The sequence below is a fragment of the Tachypleus tridentatus genome, chromosome 2 (assembly GCF_004210375.1).
Source record: "Tachypleus tridentatus isolate NWPU-2018 chromosome 2, ASM421037v1, whole genome shotgun sequence".
NCBI classification, from domain to species: Eukaryota; Metazoa; Arthropoda; class Merostomata; order Xiphosura; family Limulidae; genus Tachypleus; species Tachypleus tridentatus.
This window is the reverse complement of record NC_134826.1, coordinates 47,107,857-47,134,044: the sequence shown is the minus strand read 5'-3', so window position 1 is coordinate 47,134,044 and position 26,188 is coordinate 47,107,857. Positions and strand designations below refer to the sequence as shown.

General features: G+C 34.8%; 1 protein-coding gene across 4 annotated transcripts in view; it reads left to right on the top strand.

Moving 5' to 3' along the window:
• LOC143242933 (band 7 protein AGAP004871-like) overlaps positions 1-26,188 on the top strand; it is an 87,160-nt gene that overhangs the window by 21,600 nt on the left and 39,372 nt on the right. Inside the window, exons 1-2 of one of the 4 annotated variants that reach the window (XM_076486549.1) lie at positions 7,873-8,003; positions 10,044-10,135. The exons of 2 other annotated variants lie outside the window; for them this stretch is intronic. In XM_076486549.1, the coding sequence (XP_076342664.1) occupies positions 10,081-10,135 (55 nt within the window). In that variant the 5' untranslated portion in view covers positions 7,873-8,003; positions 10,044-10,080. Of the gene's footprint in view, positions 1-7,872; positions 8,004-10,043; positions 10,136-26,188 lie in introns of those variants that run through there. One more of the 4 variants, XM_076486553.1, reaches the window with a different exon arrangement.

Here is a 26,188-nt window from a genome sequence, read left to right as displayed (position 1 = left end):
GCACTTGTAAAGCAGTTTTCGAAAACAAATTGTTCATATTGCGTATCTGTAACAAAAATGCATCAATGGTAAACGTAAAATCTTAAGTTTCATATTTTACTATTAACCATTTGTTTACTTATAAATAAAGTGCTGTGTATGACTTCCACTTGTCGATTTGTTTGTTTGTTTATTTGTTTTAGAATTTCTCGCAAAGCTACACGAGGGCTATCTGCGCTAGCCGTCCCTAATTTAGCAGTGTAATACGAGAGGGAAGGCAGCTAGTCATCACCACCCACCGCCAACTCTTGGGCTACTGTTTTATGAACAAACAGTGCGATTTATTGTAACGTCCCGCGGCTGAAAGGGCGAGCATGTTTGGTGCGACCGTGATTCGAATCCGTCTACTTATCGAAGAAGTATCAGTATTTTTGATACAAATTCCAGGTGGTCAATCACAAAGACGAATGAAGATAGTAATGGAGGTGGGGAGTGTACGATTTTCGGGTCTTCTGCTGGTACATCGGTAAGTCTACGGATTTACAACGCTAAAATCAGGTTTTCGATTTCCCTCGGTGAACTCAGCATACAGCCGGATGTGGCTTTGCTATAAGAAAACACACATACACACACACACCGCCTTCGGTTTAACCACCTCTTTCGCAGAAGTAGATAATATGATTTGGTAGGATTTGATATGCTATAACTCGATTCTGGACTTTGTATCTATTGGAAATGTATATTACAAGTAACTTCCATTTAACAGAACTGGATAAAACCATTGCGTGCTTTTTATTTTATGGATTTCACGTGGCATAACACTTAGCGGGTTGCTAATCGATAGGTCCAAGGCTTGAGCAGCGATATGCTACTAAGCACGCTCCACACTTTCGAAACAGAAAGCGTTTCTGGCTCGACTGAGACGCTCAACCCCACTGCCCCTCCATTTCGAATACACGAAGATCCCGAATTTTAAAACTTCACAGTGATGACGTCTTGCTTGTGTTTCTATCTATGTGGTTCCGCAAACATGCCGTTGTGTCATTGGAGGGGGGTGACACGTCACTTTTCAGATTACCTCTTTATTATTAGGGTTAGTATTTGTAGGTAACAAAAACCATTTCCAACTGGGTTATTTAACGTTATGACTCATTTGAGGTAAATTTTTATTTCGAAGAAAGTGAAAACACGATTTGATAATTTATATTAAACACACTCAACGAGGTCTCGTGTAAACAACAAAATATTATTTTAGAAAGATTATAACTTTATTTTAGTGAGCACTTAATTACAAAGTTTAGATTATTAACTCTTTTGTTTCCTTTTTTTATCAATTCGTAAGGAAACTTGTAGAAATTTCCCTTTTATTTGTTTTACCACTGATTTCAATAGTTTTTGAAGGGCCCGGCATGGCCAGGTGGGTTAAGGTGTTCGATTCGTAATCTGAGGGTCGCGGGTTAGCATCCTGCTCGCACCAAACATGCTCGCCCTTTCAGCCGTGTTGGCGTCATAATGTGATGATCAATCCCACTATTCGTTTGTAAAAGAGTATCCCAAAAGTTGGCGGTGGGTGATAATGACTAGCTGCTTTCCCTCTAGCCTTACACTGCTAAATTAGGGACGGCTAGCGCAGATAGCCCTTGAGTAGCTTTGCGCGAAATTCAAAAAAAAAAAAAGCTTTTGAAGAGTCACGTCCCTAAATGTTTAATTACAATACATAAAGTAATACAAAAACATCCTATCAAAATATGAAGTCACATCCGTCATTGTTAAAGAACAATACGTATTGTAAAACAAAAATATGTTATCAAAATTTGATATTTCTTGCTGTTTCGATATGTGGGTGTTAACATGATCGATAAGCTTTCAGATGTGTGCATATGAATAACAGGAGTTATATTTTAATCAGCTATTTATGTTTCTATCGTAATGTTGTGGTTCAATTTCATTTCTTTTTCAATCATAACGAAATGTCTAAGAGCGACTTCACGTCACGTTTAATACAACCACCACAGCCACCTTGCTTCGGTTTAGTGTTTGTTGATGTTGGTAATTAGTGTATAATTGGTTTCTAATTATTGTTATTATATTACCATACACACACAAACCCATAAACCACACAACACGCTACCACAATATATTAAACTAATATGTGAGAATCTTACCTGTACTAGATATAACAGATATGTGTGGTTGTCGTGTTGGTATGTATTCCTCTTCAGTACTAGATATAACAGATATGTGTGGTTGTCATGTTGGTATGTATTCCTCTTCAGTACTAGATATAACAGATATGTGTGGTTGTCATGTTGGTATGTATTCCTCTTCAGTACTAGATATAATAGATATATGTGGTTGTCGTGTTGGTATGTATTTTTGTTCACCATTACTCATACTCATAAATTATTAGAACTCGCTGAGCGACATCAACGCCTAGTGGAAAGACACTAGTACCAACAAATCGTAATTTTACGTGTCAGACATTTCATGAAACGTAAACAGTGACGTTCATACCACTATGACAGTCAAAGCATGCTACTATATCCAGAAACAAAGGGGTTCCGGGTATAAGATTCTTCCAGGCTCCAATGACTCATAACACTGCCACACACGTTTGTGGGTAAATTAATGAATACAGTACGCATCGAGAGAAATAAAGGAAAATTCGGAGTCGAAAAAAAGATACTAACAAACAGTTCTAATCGTTGCTTTAACACCCACTCTTGTGTCATCACTAGCTCTAAGGAAGAAGTAAATGCAAATTGGGAAGTGAATAAACATCCACATATTTTTCAACCACATTAACTAAAGAGGTGAATAAACATCCACATGTTTTTCAACCACATTAACTAAAGAGGTGAATAAACATCCCACAGAGAGCTTTTCAACCACATTAACTAAAGAGGTGAATAAACATCCCACAGAGAGCTTTTCAACCACATTAACTAAAGAGGTGAATAAACATCTCACAGAGAACTTTTCAACCACATTAACTAAAGAGGTGAATAAACATCTCACAGAGAGCTTTTTAACCACATTAACTAAAGAGGTGAATAAACATCCCACAGAGAACTTTTCAACCACATTAACTAAAGATGTGAATAAACATACTGAGATAAGAGATATTGTCGAATTGACAAGATAATTTATCAGTGAAGCTAAAAATGCTTTAAAAATTAATATAGATTTATTGTTCTGTATGAATACCACAATTAGGAAATTCGGTACCTATATTTTCTGAGTGTACTAATACAGTATTGAGTTCAAATGTTTGAACAGATTCTATCATTCTATCACCCTTTTTCTACTAATACAAATCTTACCTTATTAATTTCAAGTCAGTTAGTAACAAAATACCTTTTACATTATTCTTACAGGAAAGTCTTTAAAAGTGGTTTTGAAATCACGCGAATTATAACAGAAAGAGAAAGATGAACAAAATGGCGGCTTTGTGTTACTATGTCAACCAGTTTTTTTTCTCATTCTTGAGAACAAAATTAGTTTTCGTCAGATCACAGAAGACTAACTAGTAAAACTATCTAGAACCGAAACAGTGTTGATCACAAAGTGAAAAAACTATCTCTCGTGTTGACTAATAGAGGACACGTAACTAGGTATACAAATATTGAAGTGGCGTCATAGCGTAACACGTAACGAACAAATCAGGTAGAAAATGAATACGCACGTATTTACATACACTTGGAAAACATAATATAAGGAGAGCAAGTGAAAGAATTAGACGTCATACACCGATTGATCACGTTAATAGGAACTACACCTAGTGACTGACTGAGCCACAATTTGCCCAAATTACAGCCATGATACAAAATGACATAGTGTGTTTGATTGGTTTTTAATTTCGCACATAAGCACTAGAAGGATACGGGCACCAGCTGCCCATTAATTCGGCAATAAAAGACTAGAGAGAAGGCAGCTAATCAGCATCACCCACTGCCTGCTCTTAGGCTACTCTTTTACAAATGAAAAGTGAGATTAGTCACACATTATAACATCTGAATAGGCGAGCATTTGAAGTAACGGGACTTAATCCCTCTATCGCTGGTGTCTTGATCACCAGACGGTGCTAGACTGAAGTGGCATATAATCCTGAGGTGTTAGATGGTGTCCTGAGAGGTTTTCTCTTTTAGCCATTACTATTGCACGCCATTTGTGGAAATAGATGGCAGGAAATCGTGACGGCGAATTAGTCTGTCAAGCCCATTCTACAGATACTCAACTCTAGGTCCATAGCCTACATTGGTCATAGAAGAAGCCTTCATGTTCCTCCAGTCATACACGCACAACGTGGACAAGGTAGATAAAAATATTATCGTATTAGAAGTAACTATTTTCATCATGGTAAACATGAAGCATAGCTGTATGAATTACCTCATTTCTAGTCAAATTGATCCAGTTATCCAAAGGTACCAAGGAACAATGGAAACATGCACCAAACAATTAATCTTCCACCAGAAGTCTGGACATTTGGAACTACAAAAAAGAGATGAGTTGTTCTTGTGGCTTATTTTTAATCTGTCTGTTCTCATCTGAGAAAAAATTGAGTAAAACATATTTCATTAGACCACATTATCTTTCACTAGTTGGCCCGGCATGGCCAAGCGTGTTGAGGCATGCGACTCGTAATCTGAGGGTCGCGGGTTCACATCCCCGTCGCGCCAAACATGCTCGCCCTTTCAGCCGTGGGGGCGTTATAATGTGTTGGTCAATTCCATATTCGTTGGTAAAAGAGTAGCCCAAGAGTTGGCGGTGGGTGGTGATGACGAGCTGCCTTCCCTCTAGTCTTACACTGCTAAATTAGGGACGGCTAGCACAGATAGCCCTCGAGTAGCTTTGTGCGAAATTCGAAAACAAAACAAGACAAACAAACTTTCACTAGTTCTTATTAATCCAAAGTCTACAACCTTTTCATCACTCAAAACGTTTGTCCTTACTGATAACTGAGTCCAATGTCTTATACAATGGTCTCATACTGCTGCAGTCCACTTCTCGCATTCTTCTCAGCTAGAGACGTGTCTCGATTACCCTATTAAATGTCTGTCGCTTGGTGTGTTGTTTAACGAATGTCGTACTTTAACAGCCTTTATTCTCTTTCGGTAAATACGTATTTACGACCACAGTTGTTTCTCGCAGTATAAATTTTATTCGCTTTTTTGCCGTTCCTGATGAGCTCCAATGTCTGATGTCTTGGAGCAGCCTATCCATAAAACTGGTTACTGTGACACAAGCTCGACGTACATTACACACACACGATCATAGCTCGCTTAACATGTTAATATCTTAACGTTCTCGACACACATTAGACTGCAAATATGCTTCTCCAGAGATCATGTGATTAACTTCATTTTCATCTGCAACTCAGATCAGGCCAAAATATAAAAAAAAATCTTTAGTTCCAAATAAAGTAGACGGCTAATGTATAACTATTTTCCCTCTGAGCTTTGTAATTTCAATAACAAATACATCGATATATTATCTGTTATTATTACACTCTTTATTCGAAATGTCTATATTTTTAATTTCCACTTTTGTTGCGAACACGTGCCACCTGTAATAATTCTATAATCATTTTAAATATGTTTTGGCTTTCTTTTTGTAACAATGAAACGTGTTTTTCAAATTCTTCAAAAATTGCCACGTGTGCTAATTACAAAATTATTCTAAATATATTTTTTTTAATTTGTAACAATTAAACGTGAAGAATTAAAGAAACAATTTTAGAAATATTTAGTGACAATACAATTTATTTATGCTAGAGGTAATAAAAGGCACCCACCGCCAACTTTTGATCTACTCTAATCGAATAGTTGAATTATATTATTCTATTACACCTCATTCACAGCTCAATATACGAAGCACAACTCTCTTTATTAACAATGGATTATAAACCATGAATACTCGGGTTTAAAATCTGGACATGCTAACCATGAGAACACGCCTGATTTATTGCCGTTATAATAATTCTATTAATAAATGGAATCTGTTAGCTTACTGTAAAGCATGATAGCTACATCTTAACTATATCGTATTGCATAACAGCTACATGTTAATTGTCTAGTAATTTCTTGTTGGTTGTCTTGTACAACATGGTAACTACATTTTGTTGACTTTAGAAAGGAGTATCATAATGGTTACATGGGTGGCTTGCCTTCGAAAGCCTGTTTTGTTAAAATAAAAATGGTATTTATTATGAATTAAGCCTTTTTCATATAACATCTCTTTAATTTATTTCCTAATTTTTCAAAATAATATTTGAAATATAGTTTGATATTTTCCGATTTATATGTTTTATTTTTATCCATTAGGAACCCAAAATTTCGGTGAAAACTGTACTGCATTAATCTAGAGATCTAGAATATTCTATAGAAATCTACGAAATAATATATATCTAAAATAAAATCATGCATGCTTATGTACCTTTATTAACTTCAGGAAACTATGTTTTAACCAGAAGGGAACAAAGTTCGACTAAGGCATGCCACACTTTTCATGTAAGAGAGAAGTGATTGTAATAACAAATGAAACCGATGAACAAAGGCACTGAATTCCTGTACAAATATACAGATGGTTTCTTCTTTACATTTTTTCCCCTTCAAAACCCGCTTAAAGAAAGTCGTTCATGGCTAAGTAGTTAGAGTACTGAACTGTGAATTCGAGGGTCGTAAATCGCATTCCGTTTCTGCCAGAGAGCGCTGCTCTCTTTGGTGCCACAGATGTTTTACAAAAGTAGTGATCAAATTTCCTTATTATATTACATAAGCTCAACAGTTGTTTGTAGACGCTGTTTATCAACTTTCTTCCCTCTAGTCTGTCAGTTCAAAATTAACGACATTAGTAGAAAGAGTCCTTGAGCAGCCTTACGCAAATACCAAATACAAACAAACTGAATGTTTGGCATCCAATGCTCAACTACTCAAGGACTTCATTCGTTACTATGGTTTTCTGAGAGTATAATAGAAATGTGTAAGCCATAACAGTATTTTGGTCTCTCTCAATATTTAATGCATTGTTATGGTTTGGTTTGGTTTGGTTTGAATTTAGCGCAAAACTATGCGAGGTCCATCTGTTCTAGCCATCCATAATTTAGCAGTGTAATCCGAATAGAACATGAATATGTTGTGTGGTTTGCGGTGTTTTTGCGATTGAAGTTAAGTGATAACACGATTACAAATTCGACATAATTTATCTTTTTGTTGGTGTTGTCTCTTGCAAGTCCGTCGAGAGACGTAAAAATCCAGGGTTTTTATTTAATAGACGTTCCAGCTAACTTTTTCAACATACTGTATTCTGTTAAGCCTAAAAAACACTTTTCGTCCGTATAGACAGACAGATAGTACAAGTGACATTTCCCTCTCGGTTTGAATTTTCACTGGAAACAAACATTAACCAGCTTGTTTGTTCGTTTAAAGGTAAGTGAAAAGCTACACGATGTGCTATCTGTGCTCCGCCTACCACGGGTATCGAAACCCGGTTTCTACAGTAGTACATACTGCTGTGCTACTGGAGGTTGATAAAAATATAAATCAGGAAATATTTCAAGCAACTGCTTAAAAACGTGTTGCTTATACTTTCCTTTACGTTGCATGATGACAGTTAAAGGGGAATTTTTTTCATTGGTTTATGGTTTCGATCTCGTAAAGAGAAGATTGAAATAGAAAGGCATCACCCAGTGCTATCTAATCACCATGATTGTGTTGAGGTTTGTTATAAATGCATGTGTTTGTCATTCATTTTGCAATAACAGGGTATTTGTGGATTATTTTTCCGAACAAGAGAGACGTCTGAAACACTATGTTTTAGTACTTTCCCGCCAGTTTCCAGCAGTTCCATTAAATGTATTGACTCGGATATATTATCGTTGTCATGGAAACAGAGTCCACGCAATCGTCGTACGTAACCTAGCTCATCGTGAGGGGGCTCTTCAGTATAATTGACCAAACATCTGCAGGTGTAACGCATCTTCTTGAAACCCGTTTTAATAGAGTTTTCGGTAAAGGAATCGCATTGTAAGTACATCTGAATTCTACTCCTGACTGTAATTTTTAAAGTGTTTAAAAGTGAACTGCCAATATCATAAATAAGCCCCTGTAGCAACTGTAAATTCTATATGTAATTTCTCACTTTTTCCCATTTTACTGAGCATATTGTTAAGCCTAATATTTTGAATATATCTCTGTATGTCATTAGCACTTATATTTTGATTTTCGACAGCTATTAAGGTTGCAGTAATGGAGAAATATATATGTGTGTGTATGTTAGTTTGTATAGCCACAGAGTGTAAGCCAATTGGACCTGCAACATTAAATATTCACATAGTAACATTACATGAAAATTTAAAGACATAGGTTTACCTAGAGCTTTTATTTCCATCAATCTGTAAACAGAATTGCAAATCCTCAAGTAAACGCCTGCATCTATGACTGATATTGAAACACACACACACGTTATTTATTTGTTATTTTAACATATATTAATGTGTTATTTTTAAGTAACATAATTTGAAATGAGTGTTATAATTTTCCATTGGGATTGTTGTTGTCCAATTTTGTATGTTCACAAAAAGTACCGTAAACATGGACTACAGTTTGACAGACATATCTATCGAATTGGAATCAACTTATACGTTTAGTGACAACATCCCTAACGGCTAAATAATTAAACGAAATTTTTGGTGATAAAATGATTTAGTGTGTTGTTAAATCTTTTAACTTGAGCTTTTGAAGAACCCTAATAATATTTCATTTATCAATAGCACGTCCAAGAATTTCGCTTTTCTATTCATGACAGTCTGTTCTTTCTGTAATTCAACAAAAATACAGAGGGCCCCTTTTATTCACTGTAATCTGGACTCAAAATTGCATAGAGAGGATGATAATGAGAGAAAAATTTGTAGATGCCTAAATCTTGTTCACCAGCCCCAAAGTTGTTCAGTTGTCCCACATTTAGAAAGGGCGTTCATTCAAATAACAATGAACAAAATAGCACATTCAATTATTAAACAGGTGGTACACAAACACAGACGTGGAAACGTTTCGGAATGTTTTCAGGGTAAATTGGCTGACGTAATTTATATCACATTACGTAATAAGGTAGTATTATAAATCACTTTATCGTTTACATATTTCAATAATACCATTTCTGTGTTTTTTTCTATAAGATCTTTGATACCAAATCTACAAGGCAGCTGCCATTCCCAAACTTTAAAAACGATGCACTTGGAAACGTGTAACCAGATTAATTAATTAAGTTGTAAGTGTCCAATAGCTTGTAGAAACCACATTTACCGGTAAGGCCTTTATGGTACGGTTATAACCATAATGATTATGCTTGAAATGCTTAGAATAAAGTAAAATAACAAGCAAATTATGTAACAATAGCCATGGATAACCAACTAGCTGGTGTGGCTGTATAGTAGGGGAAGGTACTAAAATCAACAACAACGTGTGTTTATTAATTTAAAAAAAATATGTCGAAGCTGGTTCTTCTTGTCAGTAGCTCAGTATTAAATCTCAAAGCATATGCTTAATGAAATATCTGGTGATTACCAATCTCACCGATATGCTAGTAATATACAGAAATGGCGGAGTTTGATTTTCCTTAGGTCTATCTCAAACACAAGCTCTATAAAATTATATGTAAGTTCATATACATATATATATATACATCGAAACACATAAATCAATAAATCGATTTCAAGAGAATAGTATGTGTTTTCTCTTAATATCGGATATCATAGTTAGCAGGTAATTGGTTCCTCAAAGTGTATAATATTTATTGGAAATGGTAACCGTAGTTAAGTATGAATACTTAAGCTTAAACTAAAAAAAAAGAATCGAAGTTGGTTCGCCGTTTCGGTAGCTTGGAATTAGATATTATAATACACGCCTTACTAAGCAACCACTGGCAGTGATAGGTAACTTTATCGATACGCTTCTAGCATGCCGAAATGGCGAGCGGATTTCGATCTTCTTTAGGAAAGCAACTGGTTCTTGAAATTGGTTCATTAGAAATGATAACGTAAGTAAATATTTTGCGCTATATGACAGAAGCGCCTGGAAGGTTTACAATTGGCATCAGATAAGGATGACGTTTCCAGAACAGGCAGTACCATCCGAAAAACCGACAACTGGGTTCACAGGTATGTAGGCTTAACTAGTAAACAGACTTGGTTCACAGGTATGTAGGCTTAACTAGTAAACAGACTTTTGTTTTTACCAGTAAAATGCTTCTTCAAATGTTTGTAGGGAGCCTTGGTTTACGTGGATATAAATATAACATATATCTGGTGAGACGTCATGATGTTAATATAGCTCTGAGTCATTGACACAACTTTCATTAAGAAAACGGTATTTGTATTGGACACGAGATGTGTGTTGTATATTGTGGTTCCAGTCACGAGGTCACTGATGTTTTGTTGTGCAGTTTACAAAATCGCTACTGTATTGTGATGCGAGTCATAAGGTTTATTTGTTTGTTTTTTTAATTTCGTGCAAAGCTACACGACTGTTATCTGTGCTAGCTGTCCCTAATTTAGCAGTATAAGACTAGAGGGAAGGCAGTTAGTCATCACCACCCACCGCCAGCCTTCGGGCTATACTCTTTTACCAACGAATAGTGGGATTTACCGTAACATTATTACGTCCCCGCGGCTGAAAGGGTAAGCATGTGTGGTGTGACGTTAATTCGAACCCGAAGATTACGAGTGAGCGCCCTAACCACCTGGCCATGTCAAGTGAGTCTTAAAGGCACTACTGTTTTATGATACGAATTATGAAGTTGCTTATGTTTTGTTGTGCGTGCATAAGATTGCTGTTGTAATTAAAGCTTATGCCTTAATAGAGTCGTTTGTTGCCGCGTAAGAGGTATCTGCGCATAACTGTCCCGCTTCAACACAAACTATTGAGGTACTTTTGTTCTAATGAAATAAATGGATTTGACGGTCACCCTTATGACACATCCGCGGTCTCAAACGGTGAAATAAATATTTTTTTTGCAGGAAGGGGACGCAAACCAGGACTCCTTTTGATTCACAATTTAGACAAGTTCACTGCTTGGTCATGACTCTTCTTTCTGGTGAGAGAATTAAAGTGGATAACTTTATTAGATTTATGTTTTATTATAATCGATATAGTTTTGGATTTAACACAAGAATACCACGTGATAATGACATCATGACTTTGCTCTCTAGTGTCACAGCGGGAAGTCTGCGGATTTATAACACTTAAAATTGGGTTTCGATACTCATGACACCAATATCCTTATTGTGTAGCGTTTTGCTTATCCTAAAAGAAACAGAATCGCCTATATGAAAAATAAATTAACCTAAAATTGAATTATTAGTCTCAGCAAGGGTTACCTCTGCTTTGACACTAACGTCATAACTTTGTCGGCCATATAGTTCTTAACATAACTAGCGTCCTCTACCTGTTTGTTTTTGTGGTTTCGTAAATCATTTGATTATAACACCTTTTTCAGGAATTATGAAACTCAACAAGAACATTTTTGCAAGTGATTAAACGCAAACAGCCATCGTGTAGCCTTGCGCGAAATTCAAACCAAACCAGAAAAATCTCCGTTTTGTGTCACAAGTGTATAAGTTAAGAAAAGTTGCCATTTCATTATGTTTTAGCTAGCCTGGTGGTTAAGACGATCGATTCGTAATCTGACGGTTGTGGGTGTGAATCCCCATCTCACCAAACATTCTCGTTCAATCCTCGTGTTCATTGATTAAAAAGGTTGCGATGATTAACTTCCTTTCCTCTTGTGTTTTACTGTTAAATTAGGGATTAAATCAGATACATTAGGAACTGCTAGCGCAGATAACCTTCATGTATCTTTTTACAAAATTAAAAAACAAGACCTCTTAGTTTGTTTGTGTTTTAAAATGAATATATCCAAAAAAACATTATAGTTAGGGAATGTCATAAGACATATACACAGAACACCTAGACCACTTATTTCTTAACCAGAGGAGCCTTCTATTATTACAGTGGTAATGTATCAGGTGATATAAATGGGGTGTAGTGTATCATATGATATAAAGGAGTTGTAATGTAGTGTAATGTATCAGATGATATAAATGGGGTGTAATGTCTTGTAATGTATCAGATGATATATAGGAGTTGTAATGTCATGTAATGTATCAGGTGATATAAGTGGGGTGTAATGTCGTGTAATGTATCAGTTGATATAAAGGGTTTGTAATGTCGTCTAATATATCAGATGGTATAAAAGGGTCATAATGTCGTGTACATTATCAGGTGATATAAATGGGGTGTAATGTGTTGCAATGTATCAGGTAATATACAGGGGTATAATGTCGTGTAAGGTATCAGATGATATAAATGGGGTTTAATGTCCCATAATGTATCAGATGATATAAAGTGGTTGTAATGTCGTGTAATGTATCAGGTGATATAAAAGGGGTTTATTGTATCAGGTGATATAAATTGGGTGTATTGTCGTGTAATATATCAGGTGATATAAAGGGGTTGAAATGTCGTATAATGTATCAGGCGATATAAATGGGGTGTAATGTATCAGGTGATATAAAGGGGTTGTAATGTGGTGTAATGTATCAGATGATATACATGGGGTGTAATGTCTTGTAATGTATCAGATGATATATAGGAGTTGTAATGTCATGTAATGTATCAGATGATATATAGGAGTTGTAATGTCATGTAATGTATCAGGTGATATAAGTGGGGTGTAATGTCGTGTAATGTATCAGATGATATCAATGGAGTGTAATGTCGTGTAATGTATCAGGTGATATAAGTGGGGTGTAATGTCGTGTAATGTATCAGATGATATATAGGAGTTGTAATGTCATGTAATGTATCAGGTGATATAAGTGGGGTGTAATGTCATGTAATGTGTAATGTGTATCAGATGATATAAATTGGGTGTAATGTATCAGGTGATATAAGTGGGTGTAATGTCGTGTAATGTATCAGTTGATATAAAGGGTTTGTAATGTCGTCTAATATATCAGATGGTATAAAAGGGTCATAATGTCGTGTACATTATCAGGTGATATAAATGGGGTGTAATGTCTTGCAATGTATCAGGTGATATAAAGTGGTTGTAATGTCGTGTAATGTATCAGGTGATACAACTGGGATGTAATGTCGTGTAATGTATCAGATGATATAAATTGGGTGTAATGTCGTGTAATGTATCAGGTGATATAAGTGGGGTGTAATGTCGTGTAATGTATCAGTTGATATAAAGGGTTTGTAATGTCGTCTAATATATCAGATGGTATAAAAGGGTCATAATGTCGTGTACATTATCAGGTGATATAAAGGTGTGTACTGTCGTGTAATGTATCAGGTGATATAAAGTGGTTGTAATGTCGTGTAATGTATCAGGTGATACAACTGGGATGTAATGTCGTGTAATGTATCAGATGATATAAATTGGGTGTAATGTTGTGTCAGGTGATATAAAGTGGTTGTAATGTCGTGTAATGTATCAGGTGATACAACTGGGATGTAATGTCGTGTAATGTATCAGATGATATAAATTGGGTGTAATGTTGTGTAACGTATTAGATGATATAAATGGTTGTACTGTAGTGTAATGTATCAAGTGATATAAAGTGGTTGTAATGTCTTGTAATGTATCAGATGATATAAAGTGGTTGTAATGTCGTGTAATGTATCAGATGATATAAAGTGGTTGTAATGTCGTGTAATGTATCAGAGAATATAAAGTGGTTGTAATGTCTTGTAATGTATCAGATGATATAAAGTGGTTGTAGTATCAGATGATGTAAATGGGGTGTAATGTAGTAGAAGACAAACGGTTTGTATTGTTATGAAAGATATCAAATGGGGCCACTTGAATGGTAGCATGTTTTTTAATATTGTTTTCAAATACTAGCGGTATTCTATTAAATAATTTAAATGCACTTTTAAAAGTCAAATTGAATTTCATATTTTAGGTAATCCTCAACATTCTGAACTAAAAACGTGTATTTACGTTAATTATTAGAATCTCTATTTCAAAGTTAATCTAGCAGGAATACTATATAACTTTATGGTAAAATAGGATGTAGTGTAAATGAATCATAATACGCAACTGTTTAGAGTTCAAATAAAGAAAGCTTAGATTTGAATGTTAGGTTGATGGGACAACCAATCAATTTAGAAGTTTCAAAGTTTTTATTTATGTATGAAACATAAGTTAATCAGATTTCTGAGAACTAAGAAACACATTAAAACGAGATCACAGGTGACGGCGTAAGATGATGTTGAAACTGTATTTGCTCATCACGTTATTAGGAACAGCAGTTGACAGTAAGAGTTTGATGTCGTTGTTGTTTTGAATTAAGCACAAAGCTACACGATGGGCTATCTGTGCACTGCCCACCACTGGTATAAAAACCCAAATTTTAGCGTTGTAAGTCCGCAGACATACCGCTGAATTACTGGGGAGCTGGAGTCTGATGCGAGAACTCATGCACTCACCAGTTGATAAACACGATTGTTTACAACCACTCATTGTTAGCACTTAAAAAAAAAAAAAAACATATTTAACATCACATGATACGGTTCAGGATGTCATGACTTGCTTCGCGCTACTTGCTGAACCCTATTAACAAAACGTACAAAGAGAATAATATGATGTAACAAAATGCATTTCTTTTAAATTATCTTCCAGCGCCCCCTACTCTTTTTGTCTTTTCATAAATAGGTTGTAGTTTTATATTCGTGCACCAGCTGACAAAACAAGACGTTTCTAAACTTATTTTGTGCCACCCCCGTACATCAAAAACAAACTTTCATTTTCCACACTTAATTTAATGAAAGAGGCTAAGAAACTTACAATAATATTTATATCAGAAAAATGTTTAGGAACTTACATAAAACGTATGATAAATAAATACTCAACTAAATACGTTAAATAAACGCACGTGCGTGAAGATTTTTGTATTTTTTCTACATTATGACTAAGAACATTTATGAAACATATGATGAATAAATATTCAACTAAACACGTGCATGCAAATTTGAATACTTTACTTTTTAAAATATAATTATTAAATAAAAGATGATTTTATTGGTGAAAGCATTTCATTCGCCCGCTGATTAATTTTATCTTCTATTTTCTGCACGAACTATTGAATATATTTAGATCTACAATTAAAATTACATTTGGAACTTTTATTAATTCGTTTTAAAACAGTTTTTGTAAAAACTACACAATGACAGATTGACCGAACTGAAAGTGTTGTGTTATTTTTGGTTGTTTTTTTTTTTTTTTTTGGTCTTACTTCTATAGTATATCTTGAGATGCATTATTAACGAAAATATTTCCAAAGTGAATCCCGAACAAAAGAAACTAGAAGATACTTCAAAGTTAGGTTTCGTTAATTTTCCAAAACATTTATACGAAGCTCACGAATACTGTATTACAATAACACGTTTGAGATTCTGTTAAACGCTGTTGTCTTTACGAGAGGTTTGATGTTGTGTCAAAAAATACGAGCGTAGTTAAATAAATTAGATCTTGTTTTGAAAAAAATCTACAAAATTTAATGAAACTTACCAAAAAGTGTTTTTAAAATTATTTTACAAATTAATGTAATTTAGTTAATCATAACAAAAAAAAATAATTTTGGTACTTTTGTGTATAAAGGGTTATGTATGCTGTGCCAAACACATGGATTAAACTATGCATTTAACATTTAAAAAGCCTTAGATTTATAGATAGGCAACCATGGAATAAATGATTTGTATTTAAGAACTGAAATGGTTGAGGTAGTAGTCATATAGAATAAACCTTTACATGATGTTTGTTGTTTTATATTACTTCGTATAAATAGCTTACTGGTTAGGTCACTCCACTCGCACTCTGAGAAGCGCAGATTCAAATCCGGTTAGTAAACAACATGCCACCCTTCCAGCCGTTGGGGAATTACAAAGTATCTGTCAATTCTTCTTTTCGTAGATAAGAAATAGCTCAAGAGTTGATGGTAGTTTGTGTGATATCTAGTTTAACATTTCAAAATTAAGAGCGGCTGCCACAGATAACTTCACGTGAAATTCATAACAAAGAGAACGTCGGTTATTATGTAAGTATTTCTTTGGAAAACACATTTTATAGAAGTAGGAGTTAGACGTCCAAAATTTTGTTTTAAAATCATCAAATTTGTCACAGCTCTATTTCTTTTACAAACACAATAATCTAAACACATTATTCTTAAAAGATAGTTCGAAATATCATCACTGAAAGGAACTGTGGTTAAAAGATATTCAAACGATTATCCAACACGTTTTCACGTGTGTTGATCTTTGACAGTAACTACTACCGGGAATTTGGTTGGATTTGTTAATTAACTGAGACGTTACGTTTTAGCACAAATCAATATAATCCACTTACTTTGCATCAGACGTTTTAAGTAACAATAATAGGTACTAAATATGTGGATTATTAGCAGTTTACAAGTATAAATTATGAGCTCTAAGTAACTCAGTTCTGAATATTATTAACGTATAGGACAGCGTTATAAATTTTATTTGACTTCTTATGTGGACTATAAGTAGAAACTGACTGAAGAGGTCGCTGTAGTGAACGTAGAAGTTTTTGTTACTAATTGGTTTATCAGCGTTGTGGTTGATGATTAATATGTACACGTATGTGAATGTTAACACTGGAATACAACTTGTTGATTCTCCAGCTATTCTGATGAGTAAGTATTTAACACTTGTAGTGTTTGTAGTGAGAGGACATTACTCATTATAAGGATTCTAATTAAGGAATGATAGTGTGTCTAATCAGGAGATATTGAAAACAACAGTTTCTAAACAAAGGTTATTGGACATGATAGTATGTCTAATCAGGAGATGTTAATAAATGACAGTGTTTCTAAATAAAGGTTGTTGGACATGATAGTATGTCTAATCAGGAGATGTTAATAAACGACAGTGTTTCTAAATAAAGGTTGTTGGACATGATAGTGTGTCTAATCAGGAGATGTTAATAAACGACAGTGTTTCTAAACAAAGGTTATTGGACATGATAGTGTGTCTAATCAGGAGATGTTAATAAACGACAGTGTTTCTAAACAAAGGTTATTGGACATGATAGTGTGTCTAATCAGGAGATGTTAATAAACGACAGTGTTTCTAAATAAAGGTTGTTGGACATGACGACATTTTTAATGGTTAACTGCCCAACATGCCAATGTTTCTAATTAAATGTTACTAGATATAACACTGTGCATGTGTCAGTATTTATAATGGAGGTTATTACCAGTTTTTCTAATAAACATCTGCTGTACATGACAGGTGCTCTAATGTTAAATCATATTGCCAGAAACATTAATCATTTTAACGAAGAAGTCATGTTTGTAAATACAATAGTCTATCATCAGGTTTAACAGCAACAGAGTTACGTGTGACTATTACGTTTTGAAACATAACCGTGAGAGTAAATTGCACTCATTGGTGCTCGCTTGGATTACTAATAAATGAATAAAACATTGTTTCTTAGCATGTTGTATGTAACCTTATATTTAAGGGTTATTAGACGTGATGAAGGCTTGCTATTTGGGCTAGAACAGCATTTCACATTCATATCATTACCACATGAACAGCGTTTCACATTCGTATCATTACCACATGAACAGTGTTTCACATTTGTATCATTACCACATGAACAGCGTTTCACATTTGTATCATTACCACATAAACAGCGTTTCGCATTCGTATCTTTACGACATGAACAGCGTTTCACATTCATATCATTACCACATGAACAGCGTTTCACATTCATATCATTACCACATGAACAGCGTTTCACATTCATATCATTACCACATGAACAGCGTTTCACATTCGTATCATTACCACATGAACAGTGTTTCACATTCGTATCATTACCACATGAACAGCGTTTCACATTTGTATCATTACCACATAAACAGCGTTTCGCATTCGTATCTTTACGACATGAACAGCGTTTCACATTCATATCATTACCACATGAACAGCGTTTCACATTCATATCATTACCACATGAACAGCGTTTCACATTCATATCATTACCACATAAACAGCGTTTCACATTCATATCATTACCACATGAACAGCGTTTCACATTCGTATCATTACCACGTGAACAGCAATCTCGTTTTGACAATAGTAGTAATGATATGTGGTCTAAAACAAATCAAGATTTGTAGTTTAAAACACAATAACAATAGCTTCTGTAAACGTAATACAAGTGTTAGACAAATAAGAAACAGCTGTTGTAATAAACATGTAAGAGGGTTTCAAGCACAACAAATACAGTAATAAAGCTTCATTCCTCCAGCTTTTCTACATTTAGTTTGTTTTGTTCTAAATTTCGCGAAAAGCTACACGAGGGTTATCTGCACTAGCCGTCCCTAATTTTGCAATATAAGACTAGAAGAATGGCAGCTAGTCATCACCACCTACCGTCACCTCTTGGGATACTTTTTTACCAACGACTAGTGGGATTGACCGTTACGTTATAATGCCCCTACGACTGAGAAGGCGAGAATGTTTGGGATAACGAGTCGAGTGCTTTAACCATCTGGCCATGCCGGGCCTGCTTTTCCAGAAAACATAAAAATAGTTAAAGGGAATCAACAGTAGATGACATGTTCTACACAACTTTCCACAATGGGAGACATTTCGCATCGTTAGAACCAAGAATGTACAAGGTCTTTTGTTCTTTTGATAAAAATAAGAAGAAAAGAAAAGGTTACACAACAAATGGTTGCTATGACAACAAAGTAAATTAAAAGTGGCCTAAATAAACAAACCTGAAGTCGATACTAATATAACTAAAAATCGAAACTACTGAGAAACTTTATTGAAAGAAGCATGTATGAGCTCTGATAATGAGAGTTAATGACTGTACAGATTCAAAGGAAACTTATCGCTTATCTCTAAGTTGTCGACAGCGCAATTCTTCGTATAAAGAAAAGTTCTATCTTTACTAAAATGTTTTCTAAACGAATAACTAAAAAGTAGCTATAAAACTGATTTCTAAGTTATAATATTTTCTCTAATGCTGATACGAGGAGACGCCATTCTCTTACGTTACTTAGTTTTCAATGTGGAGAATTGAACTTTTAACGTTAGGCCTATTCAATGAAATATGTCCTTTCTAAATTCATAGGAATATTTGAAATACTAATAATATTATAAAAAAATTACCTCAGGGAGTGTAGATGCTCCTGCCAAAACATATACTGTTGTGGTTATTTTTATTTTTATTACTTATAAACTCAAAAAGCAAATTATTTAAATTGATTCACTGTTCTGCACCAGTTAAACTCCGACTTTTTTTTAGGTAATGGAACAGTCTCCAAACAACCTTCTCACTCGTATGGGTATGTGTTAAACATGACAATTTACTTTCATATGCTGAGACAGACAAGAAATATGGTTACTAAGACTCGTTATTTTTTCATAATCGGTACTGACTCTTAATCTGAAGAATCGCGGGTTCGAATCCCCGTCGCACCAAACATACTCATCCTTTCAGCCATGGAGGCGTTATAACGGTGACCGTCAATACCAATATTTCTTGGTAAAAGAGTAGCCCAAGAGTTGGCGGTGGGTGGTGATGACTAGCTGTCTTCCCTCTAGTCTTACACTGCTAAATTTGGGACGGCTAGCGCAGATAGTCCTTGTGTAGCTTTACGCAAAATTCAAAATAACCCAAATCTCGCAATCAGACTAATCTCCAATTTTATTAATGTTTTTTTTCTGTTGTTAAAGTTTGTGTTCTGTGTATTTTAGTGAGATTTTTTAAAACTTGTTTAAATGGCAGAGAATTGCTTTTCTTTGTTATAATTGGTTTTGACATCTCCTAATCTGCCCAAATATAAGAACTAAAACTAATACGGGATTTTGTGCGATTGAAAAAACAATGAATAAAACTATTTTGTATTTCACCAAAATAAAATCTAAGACAAAAGTCTATGACTCGAGAAGTCCCTTTAAATTATAATAACTTAATTGCCAGAACTTACAGAATTGCTAGTAGTACTCATTTTGTTTTTTAAATAATTTAAAAACGAGTTTATTGGAAAAGTGACACCCTTTAAAAAGTGCATTAACTGTCTAATCAAAAGGTATTCTCAGCACTTAAGAAGATGAGACAGCTCAATATTTTGTTGACTTATATTGGTGAACTATCAAATCAACTTTGCGTAACCTCAGAAAAACTTGATCGTTCAAGATTTCCTCGGTTTTTACTTCGCCATTTTTCACAGCAACTTCACGCTAATAACTCTACCTGGGGTTAAAGTTCAAGTCAGAAAAAGGCACTTCTGATTGGTCGTCTATAATTTCAAATGTCTGGCATGATACGATGGCACAATTAAACGACAATTGAAATGGCGCTTCAAAGGACGTAAAAACTCTTGTCTTCTTCCGATCCAGCATATAGTTCCACGTGCACTAGTTTTATATAAGACGTTTCGAGCTATCTGTTCAGTAAGTAATGAGCAGAAGTTAAAGATAAAAGAAGCTATTCTCATCAAAGATCTTTAAATAAAACGGAATGTGTAAAGAAACTTCTTGTTTTTAGAGCTTTGTTCTAAAATTCGTTTTGTACAAGGAAAGAAAAATAAAACTCTTTTATTACATAAATAATTATAATGTCTAATATCCGGTTTCCCATGTAATTTAAGAACGAAAATTGCTTTTAATATAAAAACTTTATCATTGTAGTCAATTTTATTGTCACTTCATTACCATTACTTGCATTACGACACCTGTAACTCCTTCATGACCAGTAACTACAACATAACACACTGTAACTCATTCACATCCAGTAATTATGTTAAAGTATATTAAAATTATAATTATATTATCACTCTTCCACATCTAGTAATTGTATTACAGCACACTTCTATTAAGTATGCGCATATATAATGTTTTACATATTTACACTCTCTAAACCGACAAGTTACCCGCTGGTACAGTGGTAAGTCTACGGATTTACAACGCTAAAAAATACGGGTTTGATTCTCCTCGTGGGTCTTAGCGAATAATCCGATGTGGATTTGCTATAAGAAAACACACACACGCGCTAAGTAACAAATTGTCAAATTTTATAACAAGGGTTTCCTTTCCTCTTATGGTTGTATCTTATAACCTTGCTTCAGTAAACCAATTGTCGAGGGGGCGTTGGTTGGAAACATATCTTGTCACATGTGTTGTACGGTACTCTCACCGTTGGAAACATATCTTGTCACATGTATTGTACGGTACTCTCACTGTTGGAAACATATCTTGTCACATGTGTTGTACGGTACTCTCACCGTTGGAAACATATCTTGTCACATGTATTGTACGGTACTCTCACCGTTGGAAACATATCTTGTCACATGTATTGTACGGTACTCTCACCGTTGGAAACATATCTTGTCACATGTGTTGTACGGTACTCTCACCGTTGGAAACATATCTTGTCACATGTATTGTACGGTACTCTCACCCTGAGACATAACTGTACCGTAAAAAAATTGAAATGGCGAAATATGATAAAATAAATCTTAAACTTTTAAACACTAATAAAACGGTAATTCTGTAACTGGTGTAAACGTGCTGGTCTTGTCAAAAGTTGTAACCTTTGATGAAGGTATAAAACCAGAAATTTTCGATTTCACACATCCATCTTAATATGCTGGTCTTGCCAAAAGGTGTGACCTTTGGTGAAGATGTAAAACGAAAACATCTGAAAACAAATGGAATAAATATATTTCTTTTGTCTGAAGATAAATATCATATATTTAAAAAATACTAAACGCCGTATGGTCTTGCTTTATGATTTCGTAGTAGAGTCTTCAACTATTACATACATAACAATGTATAATTGCCAATTTTGCACCCGTCATAAATTTCGTGTAATTTATGAAAATTACATGGCTTTTAATCCACAACTTTGATATTATAGAGTGAATAAGTTAGGGTAAACTTTAAGTTCCCTTTTAATATGCACTTAACATACAACGTTTTTCACTTTCACTCCTCGCGCAACTACAAATCTTTTTTTTTTTTGTAAAATAAAACAAGGAATTGCTGTTAAAATAAATTGAGGAATGAAATATACGTATTTTTAACAGTGTTTTAACAGTTTGTGATTTACGTGCCGCAGTAAGTAATAAACAAGTTGTTATATACATGTTTCTAAAATTATGACAATAGCGTGACAGTGTTTACAAACAACGTCAGAGATATAACCTTTACTTGATTGCTGTTTGTCGGGCAATCGCTCAAAGCTACTTCAGGACTGTCTGCTACTATTGTCTCGAATTTTGAATTGTTAGACTGGAATGAAGACATCTAATCAACATCACTTACCGCCAAATCTTGGATTACGATTATCTGACTCAATGGATTTGTGTTTTGACCGTAACCCCTTTTAAAGTACAAAGTGCGGAGCTCTGTTTTTGTTGGACTAGAAGGTCCATAGTTTGACACGCTAACTAATAGGCCACGCTTGGCCAGAAACATAGAAAAAAGTATAATAGTGAAACTCAGGCTTGATCAGGTGGATAGCGCTTTTACCTGTAATCTGAGGGTTGCGGGTTCGAATCACCGTCATACCCAAATGCACGCCCGTTTTGCCATAGGGGCATTATAATGTGATAGTAAATCCAGCTATTCGTTGGTAAAAGGCTCGCCTAAGACTTAGCAGTGGGTGATGATGACTAGCTGCCTTCGATGTAGTCTTAAACTGCTAAATTACGGACGGCTATCACAGCTTTGCGCGAAAATTCTAAACAAACAAACAAACAGAATAGTGAAATTAATGTTCATTATAACCCGTGTGCGAGGCTTACAGAAATGTCTCCGCTCATTAAAACAACTATTACAGGTTTATGCAAGTTAGCATTTTAACTCAACCTACCGCTCTCTATTCGCATGGCCAAGTGGGTTAAGGCACTCGACTCGTAATCTGAGGGTCGCGGATTCGAATCTCAGTCACACAAAACATGCTCGCCTTCTCAGTCGTAGGGGCATTATAATGTTACGATCAGTCCCACTATTCATTGATAAAAGAGTAGCCCAAAAGTTGGCGGTGGGTGGTGATGACTAGCTGTCTTCCCTCTAGTATTACACTGCCAAATTAGGAATGGCTAGCCCTCTTGTAGCTGTGCGCAAAATTCAAAAACAAAACAAACACAAGTGAAGTGTAAACCAATTAAGAGTGGAAAGTAGGTTTACACTTTAATAATTTATTTTGTTATACTAATTTCTTAAACATTTACATCTTACTACATTTACTCTTCGTTTGTTTGTTTGTGTTTTGAATTTTGCGCAAAGTTTACCTTTAACGGTGGATTTAGCGCTGGAATTCCCGTGATTTTGTATTATGAATGAATTAAAGAAAGAGGTTTAATAACGTTGTACAAGTATAATATATCTGTGCTGATATAGAAGAGTGGAAACACAAGATATTTTGTTCTATATAAATATCCAACCATTTGGCAGTGCAGTGGAGGCTAGGTTAAATTTATGGCTGGAAAATGATATATTATAATCCATTTCGAACAAGCATATTCGTATAGTGAGATTGTGAAATGATATATAGCCTTAGAGCAAAACAATTCGAATAAAATAACCTTCAATGTTTTCCAGTAAAGCGTTACAATGTAAGTATAGAGATCTCAGAGCAGCAACAGGCTTCGAGCCTACACCCAAGGTCATGCCACATCCATAAAGTAAAGGCTGTGGCTGCGAAAGAGAACCTTCCGACCTAAAAAGCCATAGCAATAAAACTGAGCTATTCTTCTTGCACCATCAACAACATAATGAACCAATGTTTAAAGTTTGTGGCCGTTTACAAGTTTTCAGCTGTATTTTCAAATAAACAACTGTTTTCACGAGGAATATGACTGAATCAACTGGAATCAAAGAAATCAGATTAAATCACATGTTCGTGAAGTCCTTGATGAAACTTTGTTGGCCTGTTTGCTCTTAGACTGTGTAAATTTGTTCTTCGATTTGTTTGTTTATATACAATTTTTATATAAATTATGCCTTTCTTATTCACAATTATAAAGTTAACGTTTTTGGAAGTTTCACTTTGTCGAAATTATTTCATTATTGTTAATATCAGAAACACTGACGTCTTTATAACAGAATCACACCAAAGAATTTCGTTTCGTTTCATCAAAATTGTGCGACAATGTTTTAGTTCAGTTATTTAGTTTTACGTCTCTTGATTGTTTGGCATGATTTGTAACAGATTTACTGTTGTACATTTATTTAGTATCTATGTTTATTTCAGTGTAGTTTTTCTCTTTTGCATGTGACGTTTATTGTTGGCTGTGTATTGTGTAAGTCTCACTTGTTCTTGAAATTTGTAGAAGATTCTTGAATATAAGAATCAATAATACTTGTTTTACGAAAACGCTTGTATGCTCAATCATTGTTAAAAGTTCGAAAAATTCATGTGATTTCTAGTTAAAACCGACGCGCCAGAAAATAAATATTATTATTGGACAGCTACAGTCAGTGTGCTATTGGCCTAGGAAGCTATAATTCTGATTAATACCTATTAATCAGTTTGTTTGTTTGTTTTGAATTTCGCGCAAAGTTACACGAGGGCTATTTGCGCTAGCCGTCCCTAATTTAGCAGTGTAAGACTAGAGGGAAGGCAGCTTGTCATCACCACCCACCGCCAACTCTTGGGCTATTCTTTTACCAACGAATATTGGGATTGACCGTCACATTATAAATCTCCCACGGCTGAAAGGGCGATCATGTTTTGTGTGACGGGGATTCGAACCCGCGACTATCGGATTACGAGTCAAGTGCCTTAACCAGCTTGCCAGAAAACTACAGAACTGGACCAGGAACGTTAATAGATTTCGAACATTATAAACCGTTCAATTTCAGTGAATTACTTCGGATGTTATTATTTCCACAAGAACATTAAATATCTTCTTCGGTAATAGTGCGTGCTGTGTGTTTTTTATCTTAAAGCAAAGCCAGATCGGGCTATCTGCTGAGTTTACCGAGGGGTATTGAACCCCTGATTTTAACGTTGTAAGTCCGTAGAGTTACCACTGTACCAGCAAGAGACTTTTCGGTAAAAAGTGAGGTTCTAACAGGCGTAAGACCAGCCAAGAAAAGATGGCGTTAGCTTAAGCATTGTTTAACAGTATCAACTGAGAGCTAATTTGTTCGTCGTAGAATTGGATCATCGACAAAATATTTAATTGTTAACCGGACATAACAATTGTTTGTGAGTTTGTAAAACTGTTGTATGTAAACAATCGTTTGCAACAACAATTAATAATAAAAAATATTATAAATTGTATTGTTTTTAAGTTTATATATTAAAATATAGTTATGTTAAAAAATAAAGTTGTGTGTATCATTCTTGTTGGCAAACAACATAAAGTTAATACACATCATCACTTAATTAACTTCTAAATTAAAATTAAATTTCCGGTTATTTAAAAAATGACAGTTAATATACGTAAAATAATAAGTCGGAGACTCGTCCAGAATAAAGTACAATTTATAACAGATTTTGCTTATTTATATATATGTTTATCGAATAACAACTGAGTTCTAAAAACTGCAAGGCCGAGACTGTACAATGCGTTATCTGACAAAGCACGAAATTTGGTGGCAATATGGTGTAGTAGCAGATGCCTCTTGAAACAATTAAAGGTAATTTTCTTTAAAATAGTGGTAAATAAATGTAATATGTGCACTCAGTCCAATCCATTCGATCAGAGCGTATATACAATGGGATTGTTTAGTGAGCCGTTTACAACCACATATTGCTATTCCACGTGTTAATTCAATAAGAAAAATCGCAATGCGATTGTTTTTAAGCAAAGGAGACTGAATGCAATGCACTGTTGTCAAAAATGTTTAGGCTTCCATGGATTCATTCAGCACAACAGAGCGTTCAGCTTCGCGAAGTCGCCACGGAGATTTTTTTTCTTCAGCTGGATGCCATAGTTCCTTGTCATTTATTAAGTGTAAGGAAAGGCAGCTACCGAAGTGAGTTTTTCTTGGCAGTTGTTATTTATATAAGAAACGTCAAAAGGGAGATATTCAATTCAATTTAAATCAGATTATTTGACATTGTCCGATGTAATCATGCATGTACCTAACACTGACATGAGAATATATAAATATATAAGCTGATACATTCCTCTCTTTATATG